The sequence below is a fragment of the Tympanuchus pallidicinctus genome, unplaced genomic scaffold (assembly GCF_026119805.1).
Source record: "Tympanuchus pallidicinctus isolate F22 unplaced genomic scaffold, pur_lepc_1.0 scaffold12, whole genome shotgun sequence".
In the NCBI taxonomy this organism is placed as follows: domain Eukaryota; kingdom Metazoa; phylum Chordata; class Aves; order Galliformes; family Phasianidae; genus Tympanuchus; species Tympanuchus pallidicinctus.
Window position 1 is genome coordinate 11,132,064 of NW_026294637.1, and position 22,808 is coordinate 11,154,871.

Below are 22,808 nucleotides of genomic sequence, written 5' to 3' on the forward strand. Positions count from 1 at the left end.
TTCTGACCATTTTTGCTGGTACTTTTGATTCCAAGAAAATTATACAGTGAAATGAGTCTGCAAACAAGTCTCTGCATAACAAATAGATATGGAAGGGTGTGTTTACATGGAAAATGAACAAGAGTTCAGTTTTCAGACTGCAATTATTTTGACTTCTGATTGTATAAGCTGTGTAACTTCAATGAAGTTGCAGTCATGCCGGAAGCATTTCCCAATGAATTCAGTCCTTATTCTCCAAAATGTCTGCATTCATTCATTATTTATTTATTTTAGAAAGGCTTCTCAGCAGAGATTTCACATTCATCAAAACTCTAGGCCTCTTCCAAGCTTCTCCTGAGTTAAAAATATTCTATCACAAGAACTATTGTGCATAAATCTTAAATACCTTTGTTCCAAGTGAGATCACAGCTGCTTAGAATTAAGTCTCTTCTACCCACTTGATGGGCCTTCTGACTAAAAGCGCTAGGATTCATTTCACTTATTTCTCTTAAACGCTGATGCTAAAGCCTTGAATGAGTCCATAAAGAGAATGAAAACACTTTATGAGAAGTGTTTACTTGGCCTGACAGCAAGAGACAAGGATGAATAACATCTTCACACCACAGGACATGACTCGGTCTTGCTGAAAGCAGCCCTGAGTAACTGGGCTTTCTTAACTTGGCAGCACTGAGCAAAAAGATGATTTTGACCTATTTCTCAAAACATTCCATTGGAAATCATAGAAGTAAACTTCACAGAAGAGGCAGCTGAGTAAGAATTTGTTGTAGCATAAATTGAAACCCTCAATTCAAACTTTCTGTTGGTGTTTCAAACCAGTATCAGACACAACTACCTTATTCGTACTTCTGAGTTAGTCTCATCTTTTAGTCACATCATCATCCTTTTCTGTTGAACTCTGTTCTTTATTTCTGCTTCCTGTAACTCTTTAATGCAGTTCTTAGAAACTAATCTTCATACACTATATTTATTCCAGCTGACAAAAGCTACAGCTCTACAAAGCAGTGAATCCAGCCTTCAGTATGCATGTTAATTCTGAAGTGTTACTAGGGCAGCTGGGAATATAAAGGAAACAGTCTACACACAGAAATGGAGGATAGCCATTACAATCTTTGTAGTGTTGATGCAGGATGGCATCTCATGAAATGTTATCTACAGTGATGGCCATCTCAATATCAGAATGAAATACTTAAACTTCTCTTCCTTTCTGTTAGAAATCATTAATAGATTTAAATGCACAAGGCAAAAAATTAGCATCATTTCTGATAGTTACATCTCCATTTAAGTGCCACATCTATTTCCTTGGTATTTAAAGTCTTCAATTATGATTAAACTTTACTTTTCTGCTTTGCGATCCAGTCACAATTCTAATTAGTTCTAGACACGTGTCTCTCTACTGCTGGCAGCTGATACACTGAGCTCTAGAGGTAAAATTACAAAATTCTCTTTTCAATAGCAATGGCCCCTGATCTATTACAAAAAACAAACTTCCATCTCTAAGCAACTGATCTCTTAGCAACAAGAAGCACCTGCATAAAAGATGCCACAGGGAGGGATCACCAGAAAACCTACTCAGATCTTTAAAAGAAGAACATCAGTAAGAAAGATAGCACTCTTCACTCAAAATCCAGAGGAGGACACAGGTAATTTTTTAATTCATATGCTGTATTTTCTTCAGACTGTGTGAATAGGACATTACAGAAACGTGTGTGCAATTTTTAATTTTGTTTTTGTGGAGTAAGTATACTTTCAGCTGATTACTTTTTGTAATTACGTTCTGTAATTAGCTTTATATGGATGATACGTTGCCGGTATCTAAATAGATTTTTTGATTGGAAGATCTGCAGATTTTAAACCAAATTCTTAGCATTAAAAGAATAAACTGTTAAATATACGGACATTTTTCTACAAAGTTTCTTTTTAAAAAAGCAAGTACAACATTCTTGCTGAATAGTAATCCTTAGAAACTTTCCACCTCATTCAAACCTCCAGTGCTTCTACTGCATCAAGTATTATAACTTTTTAGTTCTTTTAAATACAAACTCTGGTGATTTCTAAAAGAAAAAAGAAAACACAGCCATTGCCTCTGTGGTCTCTGATTTCACTTCAGAGTGGACTGAATTTTGCTCCATTCACTACACCTCACATAAAGATGCAAAGCATGACAAAGTTAAGGTATGATACATAGAAGAGAATGGATACTGACAAACTGTTAAAGACAAACAGCAAGTTAACAGCTGGAGCTAACGTTTGTCAGCAAATTTGGAAAAACCAGCATTTCCAGGTTTCATTGTCACAGGAGGGAAAAACTGAATTTTAGTAGAGAAGTTAAAAAAAATCGTGAAGTGAAACAAGTCTGGAAATGGTTTGTTCTCTCATGACTTGCTCTAGCTTTGTTAGCTTTTGATGTGGGGAAGTGCTATCTGAAAGTTATCTGAAAGGTAAATGGTTTGAAAGTATTCATACATTCTTCTTAATCCTTCTTTTTCCTCAGAAACATAGAGAAATTTTCTTCCAGGTTAATTTACATACTTCGAGAGAATAGTTGATATTTGTAGCCAAAAGTCAAGAACTGAAGTTACTTTCCTTACACAGCAGTGCCTTCTGCGTCAACTAACTTTCTGCTTATGTGGGTTAAAGTAATGCTAGCAACAGAAGAATCACAGCAGAGATGTAATTGTGGCACAAAGAGCTGCCTTCAATCTGCCAAATGACAAACAAAGATACCTGCCTAGCAGTGACAGCAAATTGATGTTATATGCAAATATATATATATATCCAAAACCAAAGCAACCCTATATAGGTCTATTTTTGCACTCTCAAAACAGATCTGATGGAAAGCATGCTGGAGAAAACATTCTCTTGTCTAACTACAACTCATTTTCGGGTTTTGAGTACAATCAGAGCTTCTGCTGTTCTAAGGGAACTTTTGAGGTAGAGAGGCAGTAATACAGAGCCTTACCAACACTGCAGAAGTTTGTTTCTCTCTGTACTTCTTTTAGATGGCGTACATGCACTGACATTCTGCTTCAGAAGGTGTATGTTCCAAATGAAACTCTTTTACTGTCTAATGTGGATAGTACTTTTCATAGACATTATGTTAGTTCCTAAGCAACAACGAGACCCTTTTTGAAAGGTACAAGAACTAGCAAGTTATTTTTCCAAATCATGTCAGACTGCAATTAAAAGCCCAGAGCAGGACATGGTCCAAGATTTAATTTCAGATCATTATTCTTCTGAAAGAAAAATCCCAATTCAAATAATTATAGATTATTCGGGAAGCAGAAACCCTTATTGTACAGTCAAATTGGGCAGCACAGAGAGTACCTTGCCTCACACGTTCACATTGTATAAATAGCTACAAGAAAATAGTACGTACTGCCCACAAATAGGAGAGAACTCCTGAGCTGGATATGAGTTGACCACATCTTTGCTGAAATCACAACACCAAAAGCCCACTGTAGAAGCTCCAAATGGCTCCTCCATGACATCTACATGCTAGGTGTGATGGAACTTCCCCGCCACACCAATCCTCCACCTACTGACTCAAACCCTAGAAATGGCTGAAAAAGGTAACTATAGGCAGTGCATATTTTAGCATACTTGTACTTCTGCTGTTGTGAAAAAGAATTGATGGACTTTCAAGGAAACAAGACAACTGTCTGTATCAAGGTTTGTCCATGACATGTATGTAGTACATTCAGTAATATCTACCTACTTTGGATTAATTCTTCAAAAGGAACGTAACTGAGGAACAAAAAAGGTGCATTCATTTTTGTGGTTCTTAGAAGAAGTTCTACACAAAGGTGACCACTTTTAAAATAGTATTACAAATGACTTCTTATTCTACAGCTCAGATGTTAATTTATTATTTCACAATAAAGTCCACCATTTGAAGGCAGTGTTGAAATAGTCATATGAACTTCAGCGTGACATCTATTAAAGGAATCTGATGTGCAGTCAGAGACAGCTCTCATCCTATTTTAAGTGCTTTAGTCCCTGTCCAGCAAAGATACTCACATGTTTAAAAAAAGCAAATACAACTATTTTATTTGTCAAAAAGTTCTGTGTTCCTTTTAGGCCACGCCAACATCAGAAAACACTATAGTCCAACAGAAGCAGTTATTACAAAAAGAAAAGTAATTGGTAGAGTTGGTCCATGCTACATACATTTCAAAAGGGTTCACTTTAGATCTAAGCACTTTATGCTATTTGAAATCCCACTTAAAGTTGGTATGCATGAGACACAGATCTTGAGTACACTGCCTGATTTATTTGCATCAAAGATGACCCCAGTTTGCAGGCTCTTAAGTTGCTCTGTAATAGGAAGGGAAGCGTAGCATGGTTTACTATCAAAGCAAACAGCTGAAATGAACTGAAACACCAGTGCAGAGAGACTTTGAGCCACCGTCCTGCTGACTGTTGCACACTGAGGAAAAATCTGCAAAACAAATACAAGCAAACCACTACAAGCAGTTATTTGCAAGAAAATTAAGTCTGAAGCTTTATAGTCTGTATGAAATTGTCAGTCTTAACTGGGTGTAAACTGACAACATCTAGAATCAGCTACTAGTAAGAGAGGGAGGCTACAGTGTTTTATGTGGAAAAATGAAGACTTACTAGAACTGCATAATCCAACAGTTATATTTGTGCAAAGTCGGTCTATTTAAAATTTCACTTATACAAACTGTTTAGTTAAACTTTAGTTAAACTGCTTCAGATGCTGTTACGGGGCACTCATATTTGGAGATTCATAACAAGCAGCAGATTCTTCCCTATATCCTTCCTGAAATACTGCTGAGGAAAGGATTCTAAGACTCAAGGATGGGTCTCCAACAGTTTTCTACTACTCTTATGAGCTCCTCAAAATTATCAGTAAATTTCAGCCACTGATTCTGTAAAATATTCTATATTCTATTTTTCTATGAACTACATGCACAGCTTGCCCTTCTATTAAACATAGCCATTAAGCATCAAGTTGCAGTTTTAAGAATGGGGATTAATACAGTTTTCACTTAGATACATGGAATTCTTTTCTGTGGAACCCTCTTATCACTCACTGAAACACCTTTTGCAGAGAAGAGTACATAACAGTACCCAGAATTTTCTCACAGTGTTTCAATCAAGTGTTAAAGATCCATGATCTATAGGTCCCCCTGCTGGCAGGTGCTTCACAGCTGCTAAGCTCTAAAATTACCTGTATGCATATCCAATTAATTTATGTCACAAAAGCATTTCCTTATGAGCTTCTTTCCCAACTCTCCCACTCTCTGACTTTAAAAGCTTCCTTCCATCCCCTTCCCCCTATATAAGCAACAATCAGAACCAACAAAACCCTCTTATCAGACACATACCTCACTCAGATGCAAGGAAAAGAAAACCACCCACAGAAGATTTCAAGATCAAATAGCCAAGAATAGTGAAAACTTCTTCCATGCACCTCAGCTGTGTTCCATTTCTGCTTATTGTATATCTATAAAGTTTACTTACTGAATTTTTAGTTTTTCTTGAGAGATTTTCTTCACAGAAAATGAGCATAAGCAGGACAAGTAGTTCAGCTGAAGTATTTGCAAAATGATTTTTCCATCGCCAAGCTGACTTTTCCAACAAAAAAATATTTAGAAATTCCAAACCTGGAAGTGTTCTTGGATCGTATTTATCAAAATGGGGCAAAGAATTTCTCAGTACAAGCAGTGTCAATTTCTTGTTTTAAATACTAAAGGAGCCCCATTTCCTAATGCTTTGTGTGCTTCAGGCAGGTTCCAGAGTACAAAATGGATCCAAATAAAAGACAGTACTTTCACTGCCTTTCATTTACATGGCAGTCAGGTGCAGGATATAAGAATGATAAATCTAACAGTAAAGTGCACACTGATGTAGCTATCATATCATAGAGGGGGAAAAAAAAAAAAGATAAGACTCACTAAAAAAACTTAAAACTGTAAAATGAAGTCAGATCCAGAGAGAAAGTAATAAAGAAATGAACTTATGTGCCTGAAGCATAGCCATATCTGTGTGCTGTAAGCTCAGTGAAAGGAACTGGATTAAATAAGACCACTCTATGATTCTATCTACACATACACATAAATAGCACTCAGTGCAATTCAAAGCTAGCATTTTCACTTGTATCATTATGGAAACATTACCATTAGCGTGTAGCAGTTTTTATTGGTGAAATTAAAATATTGTTATGTGATTTAAACAATTTTTCTGGTAACAAAATCCTTTTTCAGAACATGCGTGACAGCTGGATGCATACAGGATATGTACATATCACAAGAGGGGTACTGCTAGCTAGAAATTGTGTGCACTTTTCCGTCACCTGGCATACCATGTCTTGGTCAGTGTGGACCACAAAGACTTTCATAGCAATTACCCAGAATACAGGAACATTACATACACCTGCAAGGTTTTGAGCCACTGCTGCTCCCCTCTTCAGCATGGTTTGGTCTGTACTGTAAACATTTTGCCTGAAAACATCAATTTCTCACTGTCTAGAAAGCACCTATCACTTATTTGGCATAGTTTAATATGATGATAGCACCCGAAGTTACAACAATGTTAGCTGTTCTTTCATCTGCGAGACCAAATCATGAGATAAAAGAAAGAACACTTGCTGAAAGTAAACCCAACAAAAAGCTTCCTATTAAGGAACAACATCGCTGGTGGGAGGAACAAAGAAAACTTTTTCCTTTTTCTTGTTAGAGCAGAATTAAGAAAATGTTTTGCCTTATTACAGAGCAGATGTAAGCTGAATCTCTCTGTGGTTATGCAAGATTGATTTTCTCACTCATATCATCACATCCTCCTCCTTGTATGTTATGATTTAAAATCAAAAATTGGCAAAACATTTTCAAAGAATCCTTCTGCTCCTGCTGTACATCCCAGAGCTGTCCACCTGCTTGCTTTTCCATGCTGCTCAAAGTGTTGGCTACAACCTGAAGGACCAGATAATCCATGGTCATGTTTGTTACAGCAGAAACTAATTTTCTCAAAGTGTTCACCAACAGAATTGCCATAAAGAAACACAATACTTTGTACTCCACTCAATGGTTGACTATAATATATATATTATAGTATATATATATATGTATATGTATATATATATATATAGTACTATATATTATATATATACATATACAACTATATATTATATATATACATATACATATATATATATACTATAATATATATATTATAGTCAACCTTTGAGTGGAGTACAGAAAGCATTTCCAGAAAGCTTTCTGGAAATTAAGGACTAACACTACAGACATGCAGGAAGGAAGGAGGCTATGAAACAGAGATAAAAGTCCATGGGTGAACTCATTCAATGCTTCCACGTGTGCTGAGAGTTTAATTTCTTGTGTTTTGGTTAGCAATTTGCAAGGAGTAACCCTCAGTACTGGCCAACAAAGCCAATGCTGGAGATGAAAGGTTTGACAGCCAAAGCATCCAAAAGTGTGCTTTCATATCAAGGTCAGAGAAGCTTTGTTATTTTCCAGCCAAAGAGAGTATCTGCTGCATGTCTCTTTCAACTTGTGACGTAGCCTGTCCTGGCAAGCAGTCCAGGTCAGTCTCATTATAAAACACAGCTACCTCAGAGGTAATTTGCTCATTTACAGGGCCTCCAGCAGGTTGAAAGGTACCGAGCAGATCTGAATAGAGCTTTGAGCTCTAAAAAAAAACTCTGCCTCTTTTCTTTCCCCTTCTTTATCTCCCTCCCTCCCTCCCTCTCTCTCTCTCTCTAAAGCAAAGCAGAATCATTTGGAAAAGATGATACCAGAAACTTTGAATCCACTGAACTACTTCACCAGCCTGCTACCAGACTTGATGCCAGCTGCCACAGTGCCTATCATCATTGTCATCTGCCTTCTGTTTCTAATATGGAACCACGAAGAAACATCATCAATTCCAGGTAAGGTAACTCCATGATATCGCCTAACAGCTGCCAAAGTATTTCTAGAGTTTTTCAAATTTAAATGAGAAGGGAATGCTGAATAATAATTGCACACAGCAAATAATAACACAGACATTAAAGTAACTGATGAAAGAAATCAGGCTCTATTTAACCTTACCACTTCCCTAACAAATCTGACCTAGCCATATAAATACATCATTTTGTTTTGCTTCTGTTGTGTATATGCTAAAAAGATACAATGTCATCTGACAAATTCTATATGTTCATATTTTCATGTGCATTATAAATTCCTACTTTTTATGTGTCGCATGCTTAAAGCTCACTGAATTATCTGCACTAGAAGCAAGAAGTACTATCTGGCAAATTACTTAGATTTTAGCAGATTTTTGTCTTTTACAGGCATTGTAGAGGCAAGGTATGCATCCTGTGAAGAAGAAAATCCTCCTTTAAAAATGATTCAATAGCCATGCTAATTCTGTAATGCTCTCTCCTTTTTGTTGTAAGGACATTCAGTGCTGAGTTACTGTAGGTTCTAGCTGATAACTTTAAGTGCTTATGAATCCTTTCTTAGCTCCTATTTCAGCATGTTGTTTTCAAAAATGTACAGCACTAAAATACTCTTTCCTCTAAATATCTATTTTCTCACTCTAGTATTATTGACTAAGACAAATATAATTACATTAAGAGAGATTAAAAAAATTATACTTAATTACATAACAAGGATATTCAACTTTATAGGTGCTATTGCCAAGATCACTCAAATGATTCATTAGAATCACAAATAAGTTGAGCATTTGTTCTACACCACTTCTTTCTGGTGTCTAGCCATTGTTCATCTGGTTGTAAGCAATCTCAAAGCAATGGTTTGAAGTCACATAAAGAAATACTGAACTTTATTTGCTGTATTCACACTGAATGGCTTGTAGGTTTTCAGAGATAATAAATCAGATTCCAGCAGTGTAGGTGCAAGTTTCTGTAAGACAAAACTTCACAAAGGGATTTTATGTCGCTTGCCCAGTGCAAACCTTGACCATAATGCAAAAAGGGCAGTCTCCAAAGGGGTGATTTTTGGTGACATATTCTTGTCTGTGAACGCTGACAAGAGAAAACTTGCCTTATTTTTCCCTCAGGACCAGGATACTGCATGGGAATTGGGCCCCTCATTTCACATGGGAGATTTCTCTGGATGGGAGTAGGTAACGCCTGCAACTACTACAACAAGACATACGGAGAATTCGTGAGAGTTTGGATCAGCGGTGAAGAAACATTTATAATTAGCAAGTAAACCTTATTTTCTATCTTCAAGAAAATGAAAAATTTGTTTCATAGATTTACAACGTTTTTCCTACTTTCTGAGGTAGAATTGAAGTAATTGCTTTACAAAATTGTCATAACATAATCCTCTTATTTCCTATTGTTCACAGACCTTTTTCCAATCTTTTGTTTCTTTAGAGACTCGATTATTGAGGTCTCTACTAAAGACTACCACTGGATGGAGTCTCATTTTCTAAGTGGAAAAGAACATAAAGAATTATGACCCAATCCTAAAAGATACTTACAAGTTACTATTCCATTTAATATTGGGATGACACATTTCACATGAATGCTGACTGATTGACTGCCACACAGCTTTAAGCCTAATTTTAGTTTCCCGTGTTAAGACTCTCCTTAAAATGAGAACAATTCTTGAAGATTATGGCTCTGATTCAGCAAAGTAATTAAGTGAAAGCAGCATTACAGGATCATGAGTAATTCCACTCCAATTACTGAGATTACTCCTAGAATTCAATTACACACAGTACTAAAAAAAAAAAAAAAAAAAAAAAAGCAGTAAAAAAAAAACAGTAGTAAAAGATTTACTATGCATAATTAATTAAAAAAATATTAGCAATATCAATCAATGCATATTCAGCTCTCATTATGTAAAGTTTTATGAAAGACAATGCAGAGAGGACAACTCTAACAGGATTTCTCAGGAGTGCTGCTAAGAAACAAAAGCTATAGATGCATCAGACATTACAGGCCATACATCACCGTTCTTCAGGCATCTTCTGCTTAAAAGCACTGACATCACATGGAGAACTAATATCTAACTTTAAAAACAAAAAAACAAACAAACAAAAAAAATCGCTTTTTTATGGAGTGCTTCATAAATTCACTCCAAAACCAAACAATATTCCAACTTCTGTAAGTGTACACTCCTCCTTAGTCTGTATTTTTTACTTGTATCACATAACATATAATCTTTACAGCACTGCTTTACTTCTTTTTGGTTAGCTTCCATTTCATCAGATTTTCATCATGTTGGCATTGCTAAAATGCTATCTCCCTCTAAAGGAAATATCTCAAAGCAATAGGGTTAGTCACAACCTGTTGGCCAACATATGTGAAAACAAACCTTGTTAACTGTAAAAACAGAAGAACGGATGTACTGGATTCACCTATATTTCTATTTAGGAACATTCATCCTACATACTTGGCTTTAGAAAATTTTCAATTTAATATACTTTTGTATGAATAATTCCTCTTGATAATATTATGATGCCGCATAACCAAAAGTTCCAACTACATTTAGGCTTTCTGTGCATGTTCAGGAATGGCCAAATAGCTACAGAATCATAGTTGAAGTTTAACATGCATCATGATGAAGTTATCACTGTCTGGGTAATTTTATTCATCACAGAGAAACTGATGCCTCACAACAAATACTAAATGCATCGAAAAAAACAGAATTTGCAATCTTTAATGCCCTTGAATGAAAGTAGTAATCATACTCCCTTAAATCTGCCATATTACTGCCTTTTTCTTACTCAAGGAAGTAATAGATATCAGAATTGGAGTCAGTTGGAGTTAAGCTGTTCACGGCAAACCCCTACATACGAATTAGAAGGGTAGATGAATAGATAGATTGATTGACTAACAGACAGAGATACACCATTCTTCCCAAAATATTGGACAAGGACTACAGAAATTGGTAGAATACAATGGATGGTACTTCTGGAAATGCAGACAATCAACTGCAGTGAACGTTACCATAAAAGGAATAGAAATGTACATGGATGTAAAACACATCTTCTTCAGTTCTGCTGCTTCATTTATTCACGGTGTGTTATTCCTCATGTTTTTGCTCAATATATAACCTGCAGTTTTCTAGGGCAGTGTTACTTAGCCTCTGTTATGAGCATTTGAGGGTCTTAGCAAGTCCCCTGTAGTGATTTTAAAAAGCACGCATTAGCTGTTAGTAGGATTGAGTTATGTATGTCCATCAAAAATACGTTAAGGAAAAATAAATCAAATATCAAATTTAAAAGAAATCGATTTAAAACTACTGATCTAATGTTAGAAGAAGAATTTCACTATATGAGAATGTACAAATCTGTCACTATTTTACATAATTTGCTAAAACATCTGATACTGGTTATTGCCTGAGTATACGTACAGATCCCTATCAGAAGTACAAGTTATAAGAGTACAAACACTATTTACATTAAAATCTCTTGGTGACCTTTGTGTTTTAACTGAAACTGTATCAGAAACTGTATTTTAACTGGTTTAAATACAGATAGAATACATTGATGCTCTAATAAAAATTCTGAAGCCATTCAATCATTTTTTTAATTATGTAATAGGAGCAACATTTAATGTCAAGAATAAACTAAGAATGCAAGTCAGCCCTTCTGAGAGTATCAGAAAAACATTCTGTGTATAATCTTTGAAATTGCATTTTATTCTTTTCTCCCCACTTCTCTTTCTTAGATCCTCAAGCGTATTCCACGTAATGAAACACTGGAATTACGTTTCTCGATTTGGGAGCAAGCTTGGATTACAATGCATTGGCATGTATGAAAATGGGATTATATTTAATAACAACCCGGCACACTGGAAGGAAATCCGACCCTTCTTCACCAAAGGTAGGTCAGTGCGCATTAACACACCGTGCCACTCTATCACATGGTCTGTTTCTTTCTGAAATGTTGTGTGTCCAGTGCATAATTAAACTAGAGGGAACAGTTCTCTGTTTATGATCTCAAAACACTTTTTCACACACGTTCTTTCACATTTACTGTGCTTGTTATGGTATTTGAAAAGAAAAAAAAAAATAATGCCCACAAATCAAGTGTAAAAATAATTGAAATTACTTGTAATTTCAATTACAAGTATTCACAATTATTCCAATATTCCAATATTCACATGAGCTCAGCTAGCACTTCCATAAATGTAGTTAGCAGATTCTGTCCACGTTTCTGTCCATACTTCCTATGATATCCAGGCCTTTCGTACTTGATTTTGAAATTGAAAACTATCAGCTGCTCTTTGCTGGCTGAAGACAGCAGGAAAAAATAATATCTTTCCTACATATTCCTAGAAGTACTAGCTCTCTCGATTTATGAGCCAGACAGCCTCTCTTCTCAATTGCAAATGTACAACCCCTCTCCACATGTATTTGATCAAATAACGTACTTCAGGCAATTACAGAAGTTCTTACATGGAAAAGTAATTTAATTAGAGTACCTGGGGCACTCAGCGCTGAGTTCATTCCAGCTAAAGCTCGTCATAAAATCCCACTGAATTACACAGCAGAAGAACGTTTGGTTTCTTGAAATGAAAAGACAGAAAATATCCCTCATGACATTATCTCCAGCATCCACAGCTGAACAGACTAATATAGGGTAATGCAGAGTGTTCTACTAGAGCAAGCTTCAATATGTCCACAGCAGCACCATAGGTTGCCAGCAGCTTACTGCAGAGCTTCTGTGCTGTTTACCCAGGAGATGCATTCCCAGAAAAGCTGGTTGTCCTCCCTATGAGCTCCCAAACTAACATCCCTGCTCAGCGTACTTGTGAGCGAGACAGGCTGCCCACAGTGCCTCTACAGAGGATATTTACCTCCTGCACCAAAAAGCAGCACAAATAGTGCCAAACGCCTAACATGGCGTGAACCAACACTAAACACAAAGTGGACGGATGCAAATGAAGTTTGGTCTTTGTGTTTCTTGCCATTCTAACTAAAAATGCAGAATGATTTTATTCCAGCCACTTAGGCTACGTTTTTTTGAAAACTTTTTACTAACATCGTAATTGCTAGCAAATTAGCAATAAAGTATAAAATTTAATGAAGCTTTTGATCATCTTGCATCTTTGTATTTACAGCCCTGTCTGGTCCCGGTCTTGTGCGCATGATAGCCATTTGTGTTGAATCAACAATTGTTCACCTGGACAAACTAGAAGAAGTGACCACTGAAGTAGGAAACGTCAATGTGTTGAACCTCATGAGACGGATCATGCTTGACACATCTAACAAGCTCTTTTTAGGGGTCCCTTTGGATGGTACCAACAGCTTTATTTTATACTTCATGTGCATAAACAAGAAATGTTTGTTGACATCACTTAGAGTTATTGTTTCAGAAAACAGAACAAGGACACACTATTACATCCCTAAATGATTTGTTGAAATTGGTAAATAATTCTAATCATGAGAATATTTTTTGGATCAAATATATATATATATATATGTGTGTGTATATATATATATATGTATATATATATATATGTATATATACATATATATATATATACACACACAAAGCTTTTCACATCTAAAGAAGTTTTTATGCTTCAATCCCAACATTATCGCCATGTAAGAATCAAAAACCTTCCCACCAAATGAAATTATAGCAATGAAAATTAACCCAATCTTCTCTCTGATTCTTTCACCCTCAAGTCCATTTGACCAAAATAATATTACCATGATACGTAAATTTACACATTTCAACACACTGCAAGAGAGTTCTGCTTCTGTTCTCCCATGGGAGAACATCTCTAGTTGACACACCATCTCCTTTTCCCTACCTACCAAGAGTTTCTACAAAGAAATGTACCTCATCTACAATGTTCTACAATCCTAACAGCATCTACTAAAAAATGTTTATCCTGTCAACTTAGCAGGAGCAGGGCCTCCTTATTATTTTCCCTGAAGCATTTCTGCTGTTTGACTATTGAAGTTTAGATTTTATACTGCTGTTTATTTACATCTATTTTCAGAAAGTGCCATTGTTCTTAAGATTCAGAACTACTTTGATGCTTGGCAAGCTCTTCTATTAAAGCCCGACATATTTTTTAAGATTTCTTGGCTTTGCAAGAAGTATGAAGAGGCAGCGTAAGTATCAACAATTTCTACAGATTTGCCTAAGATTCTTACTTTCTAGAAAGATCTTTCTTCAAATCTTTCTCTTAGAATGTAAATTGTAAAAATTTCAATGGTGACTGACTGAAGGCCACTTTCTACAAACCCAGGAAAGAAAAATGCTATGAAGAGGCTGATCTCAGGGGCCATTTAAAGTCCTTGTCTACACAGCTCTAATTTTCTTACCAAAATAATTCCATAATCCCTCCATCTAATTCTCCTTTGGCAATAGGTGAATGGTTGGACTGGGTGATCTTTTAGAATCACCAAGGTTGGAAAAGACCTATGATCCTATGATTCTACTTACTGGTGTCTGCAATGTGCATTTTTTTGGAGGAGTGGCTGAGTTTTGAGCTAAAACTTGGTGTTTAGCATGACAGTGCATTTCAACATTTTTTTCTTTAAGTAAGGAATAAATAGGTTTTGCCACCTTCCTGTTTGTAAAAGTACAAACTTCCTCTTCTGTCTTGATGCTCTAATTTGCTGTTTTATACTGTATATAAAAAGAAGCTTACCAAGCTTGAATTTTAAGTGTATTTACCCCCCTATAAGCACAGTCTTTCTACAAGAACGTGGCCTTCAAATCTGTAACTAATTGAAAATGCAAAATAAAAGCTATTCAATGTCATTTTTCCAAAATCAAAATGCATACTGTTGACAGTATGTCTCATCATATAATTACCATGTAGCCATTCTAAAGAATACTGAAATTCTATCCTTAGATGTTTTCATGGGTATAACCTTCATGTTTCTGAACATTATCTATACTTAATCATACACTAAAAGGCTTCAAATATTAATATATTGGATTTTATCCACTTTCAGCAAAGATTTGAAAGGAGCAATGGAAATCTTAATAGAACAGAAACGACAAAAGCTTTCCTCTGTTGAAAAGTTGGATGAGCACATGGATTTTGCATCCCAGCTGATTTTTGCACAGGTATTGGCAATATACTAAAATTTTGCCAACTTTGATTTTTCTGTCCATTTTCTTTCAATAGCAATAGAGAATTTACAATTTAGAGATCACATATCAAATTCAGATCATCAAGAAGGGATACAAGTTAGTCAGTTTGAAGGAGTCTCTCAATCAGCTGGCTTAAACAGCATCCTGGTTATTCACACCTTAAACGGCATCCTGAAAACCATTGAGTGAAGAGCACCCAGGGATATGCTCTCTCTTTGACCCCCATGTTTTATCTTGCTGCATTGCCTTTTACTTGCAAAGGCCCCAAGTACTGTGTAAATCCTATCTTGCATAATCTCTGACAGCTCACATACTGTGTGGGGAAAGGTAATAAATCAGTAAGAATCTGAGATAAGAACAAAGCCTCACTTTTTTGTAAAATCATACGCACCTATTAAAACATATATTTATATCAAAAGAAAAAAAGAATCCTTCTTAAAAGATAAGGGATGAGACTTGTGAAAATCAAGATCTCGATTTTCATTTAAATGTATTCTAGGTCCATTCCATACTACTGCTATGGGATATTTGGCATCAGGTTGGCAGTCAACATTTTCCCCAATTTTTTCCCCAATTTTTCTAGAACAGAGGCGATCTGACTGCTGAGAACGTGAACCAGTGTGTGCTGGAGATGATGATCGCTGCTCCTGACACTCTGTCTGTGACTCTCTTCTTTATGCTAATACTGATTGCAGAGCACCCCACAGTGGAGGAGATGATGATGAGAGAGATTGAAACTGTTATGGGTAAGTAGGGGTTGCAAAGTCAGTGGTGCAGGAATATAATTTTGCTTGTGCAGTGATCTAGTTTCTCACTCAACGTCTGAAAATTCTAAGGATTTTCTTCTAACATAATTGTTTGCTCTAACGTATACGAGCTACCACTTTATGTGGACAAATTTATTCAAGATCAAGAGAAAGATGAACCATTTTTAAGATAAATTCTATCAGGATTCATCAGAATTGACAATTCTGAGAAAAAAATACTTATCCCATAAAAACAGCAGTACAAATCACCTCAGAAGTTCCAATGAAATTATTTTCAATTTACCTTGCAATAGTAAAAGGGGACACTCATTTCAAATACTTCTAAACATCAATATTTCTCTCTCACAGAACCGAAGTTTCACTATGACCGCAGAACGGTAACGTTAAAGAAAACTACAATTGTTATATCATTCTGCTGTCATCCATTTTGATCTCAAACTGGTCTCCTCTTTAAATACTAATGATGAACTACTCAAAACAATCAAAATATTTTAAGGTTGTATTCTCCCTTTCTCTAGCCTTCATTCAAAGTTTGAACTCCACCAAACTACATAGAAACTAACTTCATCCAATCCTGTGGTCAGTTAAGCACTGGCAAGCATATTAAAAAATCCTTTCCTCTTTCTCTAAGGTACTTTCAGTCTCAAATACAAAGGAAGGGCTATGATGTTACCTCAAACTTCTTGTCATTGTTTCAGCCTCTTTTTCCTACTTGAGTTAGGAGACTGCCTTTCCCTTTGTCTTCTTATAGAAATTTTTCTGAATGATCCAAAAGTGTTACAACTGAAGGAAATCCAGGAATATCTGGGAAACCCAAAGAGTGAGCCTTCTTGTCACTTTACCCGGCTCCTGCAAACACTTTGAATCCTGTTCAGCATAACAGCAGCAAAATCTTCCACCACAACATAGTACAAAGGGTTTTTCTTACTGTACTTGGAATACAGTATCAGAGGTTAGCCTCATATTCATCACTACGTACAACTGCTATAAAATCCTTATACATCAGAGTACAACTATCTTGAAGTCCACTAAAACAAACTGTGCTTTGCCAGTGAAGACTGAGGCAAAATGTGTTGAGTACCTCAGCCTTCTCCTTGTCCTGTATTGCTCACTAGGTGGGGGGTGGGTTTCCAAATGGAAAGGATACATGAAATTACACAGAAGCTGATGGGTACTTCCTGCCATTTCAGGAACTGAAAATCTTCCCAAAATATTTTGGAATTTGTATGATGCATCTAATAAATTCATAACCAACTGCTTCACCATTTGTTTTATTCCTGAAGGTGACAGAGATGTACAGAGTGATGACATGCCAAACCTCAAAATTGTGGAGAATTTTATTTATGAGAGTATGAGATACCAGCCAGTTGTGGACTTAATCATGAGAAAAGCTTTGCAAGATGATGTAATTGATGGCTATCCTGTGAAAAAGGGGACAAACATTATTCTTAACATTGGACGTATGCACAAGCTTGAATTCTTCCCAAAACCGAATGAGTTTTCTCTTGAAAACTTTGAGAAGAATGTAAGTTTTCCACCTTATTTCCTACAGGATATTGGATATTATTTGTTGACAATGTATGTTCCTCCTATTTTGATCAAGACCTTTGTGACCAAGGCTGTTTTCCCTGTGACTAACTGCCTATCTAGCCAGGTGTACATCCTGCTTATTACTATTGTTTTTATTAGAGCTAGGTGGGCATTTTCCCATCGAAGTGTCTTATCATTCAAAAATAACATCATTGAAAACAAGAATTTTTGCAGGCATCTCAATTTAAAAATGCCACTGAAGACTGTCTAAGACACACACCTTTACCACCATCTCTGACGCTAGGCAAAATAGAGAGGCTTTAGGGAGCTACAGCCATGCAAGCAGTACATAAAGATCTGAGGCAGTGCAGGGAATCTCTGGTGAAGTGAAGCAGCACAGTAATTCCCAAGAGACAGACTCTGGCACCCATTTTATGTATTAATAAATACAAACAAACATTAAGTAAAAATACTCATCTTTTATAGACTGAATTGGCAATCCTAAATTGTAATCAGTTCAGTAATGCAAATGCTGGGTAATACTGTCCCAGTGCAACACACCATTTAATCTAAGTTTCACTCCAACTCCCAAAAGAATTTTTTCTATTTGTAACCCCCTACTACTGTAAATTATTCTTGAGATTCTTTTCATTCAGAACTTTGTTCTTCTGATTACTGATCAAATGAATTGTCTACCAAAAATATACTTGTTCAGCAGTAATCATATGGAGAAATTAGAAGTGCACTGAAAAAAGACAGACCAGTTCCATGGCAAATTTGACTCCTTGTTTTTGACTGTTAACCAGTGCAGGTGGAAATGAAAGATGCTGCTATCCAAGAAAGAGAGGACACAAAATATGAAATATTAAGTGCTAGCTAGCACAGCTAGGAGGCTGTTAGCTACATCTCTAGAACAAACAGCCAGCCATGCAAGAATGGAAGGCATTACCAATTTCCCTGTTAAGGGAATCTCAGCTGTGCAATGTTAGCCTTTTTTCACATATGAACAGATTTTCATGGTATATAAGCATCCTCTTTATATGGTCTAGTGGCCTGTCAGTTATAAAAGTCGTATGGGGCTAAAGCTAAAGGGTTAATCCTTTCTACAACTGAATAACAAATCTGAATTCATTTTACTACCAGGCAAAACTTTTTTTTCCCTAAGATGTTAGAAGATGCACACAGAGGTGCTCACAACAAGAAACTTCAGTTCTAAAGAAATAAAGAGAAGAGCCACTGTGATACTTCAGAAATAGTAAAACACATGAAGACAATTAAGAAATGAGGGAGAAAAGGTTATGTATGCTCAAGCCAGATACATGTAGAAAAATCAAAGATAGAGTAACTGATCAAGTTTACTGAACTACTCAATGTAATTCCATTTTGCCACCCATTGTTTTCATTCTAGACATTTCTACAAAAATGGATTTCTTGCTTATTTTATAAGCACACTTAGCTTCTAAAAATATTTCCCCTTGACCAAATGTTTAGCCACATATTTTCTAACTGATTTGATGTATGATGTTTGCCACATAATTATTCTAGCAAGCACAATTCTCTCACAGTTCTCTAAGCAAGTAACAATCCACACCATTATTTATAAGATGACATTGTTAGAATCTAAATATTTTTCCATTTTCACAGGCTGCGTGCTTGCCATTGAGCTATACTGCCAGCTGCTGCCCTTGCTTTGTATTATAAGCATTTGTATTTATCTATCGTTTTTGAAAAAGTATATATCTCAGTTTATTTGAAATGATTTGAACAGGTAAAAAATGAGGGGAAAGGATAATTTCTCTAGAAAATTTAACATGAAGCATCCTTCTGTATTCTAATTCTGGATTCAAAAGGAAATCAAAAGCACACAGCTAACATTCTTTTTAATACATTAATGAAGAAAAAAATTACCTAATTGCTTTTCTTTATTCATACCAAGTGCCTTGGTACATCATAAGCAGTAACATTCATGTTTCAGGGGACTGTTTGGATAGTTGATCTATTCAGTGTTGACAAAGGTAGGAGAAGTTTTCTATGCATTCTTCAGCAGTTCTGGAAATCTTACATTTCACATTTTAGTTGATAGAACAAGAGATAATCATTTTATAAATATTAAAAAAAAAAGATTTTCAACATTGCATTTTATGAGAAAATTGCTCATTTCTCAGAATCACATTTTGAAAACGTTCAGAAGTTTTTAAATGTACTTTAGCACATATTAAAGTGAAACCTTCACTCTATTCACAGCCTGTGATAAAATCCCTGTAGTTCTCAGGGGACAAGCAAAATGAAACACGTGGCAGAATTTAACTGCTTCAACTTTACCTTTCCTGCTACCTTTGCATTCGAAAAGGCACAGTTATTTCCTGTATTTATTTCCATGTTTTGGCCTGACTTGTGTGGGAAGACCATTCAGTAACAGCAGCAGCAGTGTGAAGTCAAGACATAGCTTAGAAATAAGGAAGGAAGCAATTTTCCTTAAAAGATTCTTTCCATGCTTCTTCCCTATCCACACTACAGATTTCCAGCATTTTTCTACCTGATTTTATCAAGAAAATTTTGCCTTAAAGTTTATTCCTCATGTTATTCTGCACAGGTTCCATCACGCTATTTCCAGCCATTTGGATTTGGCCCCCGGGGCTGTGTAGGAAAGTTTATTGCCATGGTAATGATGAAAGCAATTCTGGTGACTCTTCTGAGACGGTGCAGAGTGCAGACAATGAAAGGAAGTGGACTTAACAACATCCAGAAAAACAATGACTTATCCATGCACCCAATAGAAAGGCAGCCTCTGCTGGAGATGGTTTTTACACCAAGAAGCCCAGACAAGAATCACAGTGATTAAAGGGGATCAGCATTAACATTACAGGGTGTTCTCAGCCACTTTAAGAAATGCTCTTCATTCCCAGGTAAAGATGTAACATAAAACATTTTGTTGCAACTAAACCACTACACCAAGCATCCACTTATTTGCCTGCACAACACAACGTGTTCTGGCCATAAATTCCACTGCAATGCAATAAGTCCAAATTCTCAAAACAGTCCTGTTGTCAGGTGATGCCACCCTATACACAGGATTCCTGACTACTTTTTAAACCATCAAGTTCAGATGAAGTTCAGCCCTGCTTTTCAAACGGTGCAAGGTCAGACATTTGAGGGTCAAAATCACCTGCCTGTTCGTGCTAAATTCTAGGACTCATCCTGGAATTTCGTTTCATCCTCCCACCCCTCCAGTTGGACATAGCAGTACTTGGTGTGAAAGTTCTAATCATCTGTTTTTGAAAACATCTGAAGAATGCTAAATTTGACTTCAAGACTATGAAATGATTTAAAATACAGAAAGCTATCATGCTTAAAAAAAAATACATGTACTAATGTAACTACAGTAGTAGTAGTATGGTACTAATAATGATTTCCTCCAGCCTCAGGTTTAGACTTGGTCCTTTACAGCAGAGCTACGTAACTACCCAAGTTTCTTGCTGCAAATGGAAAATATATGGAAATTTGTAGAGTATAGTTAGATATTTGTTGGCATCTCTACTAGCCTAATGATGATTCTCTTCCTTGGTCAAAAAGAAAAAGATTTTCTGGGTTTACTGCCAGCATTCTCTGGCAAAGATTTTCCATTTTCGGTAAGCTTCAGTGTCCTTACCACATAAACTAAAGAAAGAGGCTTTCAGGATAAAGTGCCTTGATAAAACTAACTAAGGAACAAAAAGTTTATGTTCAGCTTTTCCTCCAAAGTCATTTAAACATTTTATTTTTCTGTTTATAGTTTATATACTTGTTTAGAAAACTTAATTATGTTAATTAATCTGGTCCTTTGGATCACTGCTCTCAGGTGCAGGTCCAGCAGACTAAGATTTATTCAAGTAGCATGCAAAAACTACTCACAACCAATAAATAACTGTTTGTTCCAGACAAGGGTAATGAATTAGGCCAGAATGGAATTGTTGATGGATAAGAGCTGCACATTTAGGTCAAAACAGCATAGAAGTGGTCTACAGGAATTTGAAAACATATACATCAGACTTGAAAGAAGAATGATTTATTGCAGCTAGGTTACTTTCATACCTTCTCCATAGGATTGGCACAGTGCCCAAAAGCGACACCAGAAACGCGCAGTCTCTTACAGCCTGTGAATACAGACAAATCTGTGCATCTGAAGATGCACATAAGTAGAATTTCCATCTTTTTAGTCATTAAGAGGCAAAGTGACGTGAACATTTTGAATATCCCATATAACCTCATTCTATATCCTTTGTAGCTTTTAAACTAAGAAATTGAGTCAGCTGGGGAAAAGAAAAGAATCCACTGAACCTTATTTTGCTTGGGAATAACCTATAATTTTACACATTGTGCATCTTCATTTATTTCACACACCAACATTTTGAACAGGGATCATTTACTCTGTGGTTTCTATCTCAGTTATAGGTTCAGAATAAATTTATTCTCAAGGTTGAAAATAATAAACTCCTTAAACAACTTTTATCACTAAAATTTTAAAACAATTACATGAAATCATGTAGATAGTTGAAAAATGCACTCTGCTCTGATTTCTTTAATATATACTGTTAAATTTAAAGGCTGGAATTTCAGACATGTGATTACTGTTATTATTCTATGAAAGAAAAGCAGTTTCATTTTTTACTTTTTGTCAGCAAAGGATGCAGAATTATTTTGCATTGTAATTCAGGTGCACTCTTTCTCATATGCTTTGCAGATAGTGATTCTGGTCCTCAAGTTTCTGTAGTACTTATTTTTGCCCGTATTTTGACAATGGGCCCATTAGTTAACCTGAGCTGCTACATAACCTGAGCCCAGTTCTCCATATCTCTTTTATGACTGTCATACAGTGGTCTATTTGCATGAATATTTGCATGACGAGGCCTATTTCACCACATCTTTGAGAATGGTAATTGATGAAACAGCATTTCAAAGCTTGCCATGTGGATATAAACAATTTAAATCTTCTAGATGCATATATGCCATTGTATATAACTAATTTTAAACGGTGTTTTATTACCAGATACTGTAAAAGCGTAGGTGACCTTTACAGCTGTATCAAATCTATTAAGTGACTTTTCCATTGGCGTTCAGTTTATTAACACAGATCAAACCTGAAGACTGTTTAATACATCACTATGAATATGGGCTGCTCAGAGCACATAGATGTAATACATTGTTAGAAAATAAGTGATCATCAAATAAAGTCTGTATGCACAAAAACATGCTTTTAATTATGTTTCATCATGTTTTCCTAATCTAAATACAAAATAGATGACAAAAAGGTTTAAATGTATGAATGTGTATGAAATCAAACTGATATTAAAATAATATTAGAATACTAGATACAGGGAGCAAATGGCATACACTAGAACTCATGAGAACTCTCCAATGCTCTTCAAAAAATCTATTCATTTTCAAACACCATGAGACACTCTCAAA

General features: G+C 35.8%; 1 protein-coding gene across 1 annotated transcript; it reads left to right on the forward strand.

Annotated features, from left to right (window-relative positions):
* Positions 1-1,624: 1,624 nt before the first annotated feature.
* Positions 1,625-22,591, forward strand: LOC128075313 (aromatase). Its single transcript, XM_052671945.1, has 10 exons — positions 1,625-1,640; positions 7,748-7,912; positions 9,046-9,196; positions 11,672-11,826; positions 13,067-13,243; positions 13,958-14,072; positions 14,925-15,039; positions 15,650-15,812; positions 17,117-17,358; positions 19,957-22,591. Exons 2-10 carry the CDS (start codon positions 7,771-7,773, stop codon positions 20,203-20,205), a joined length of 1,509 nt encoding a protein of 502 aa, XP_052527905.1. The 5' UTR covers positions 1,625-1,640; positions 7,748-7,770; the 3' UTR covers positions 20,206-22,591.
* Positions 22,592-22,808: the final 217 nt, after the last annotated feature.

Coding starts and splice junctions, on each gene's coding strand:
- LOC128075313 (XM_052671945.1), top strand. CDS start 7,771: ATGATACCAGAAACTTTGAATCCACTGAACTACTTCACCAGCCTGCTA. Junction 15,040..15,649: donor CCCAGCTGATTTTTGCACAG/GTATTGGCAATA, acceptor CAATTTTTCTAG/AACAGAGGCGATCTGACTGC. Junction 15,813..17,116: donor AGAGATTGAAACTGTTATGG/GTAAGTAGGGGT, acceptor TTATTCCTGAAG/GTGACAGAGATGTACAGAGT.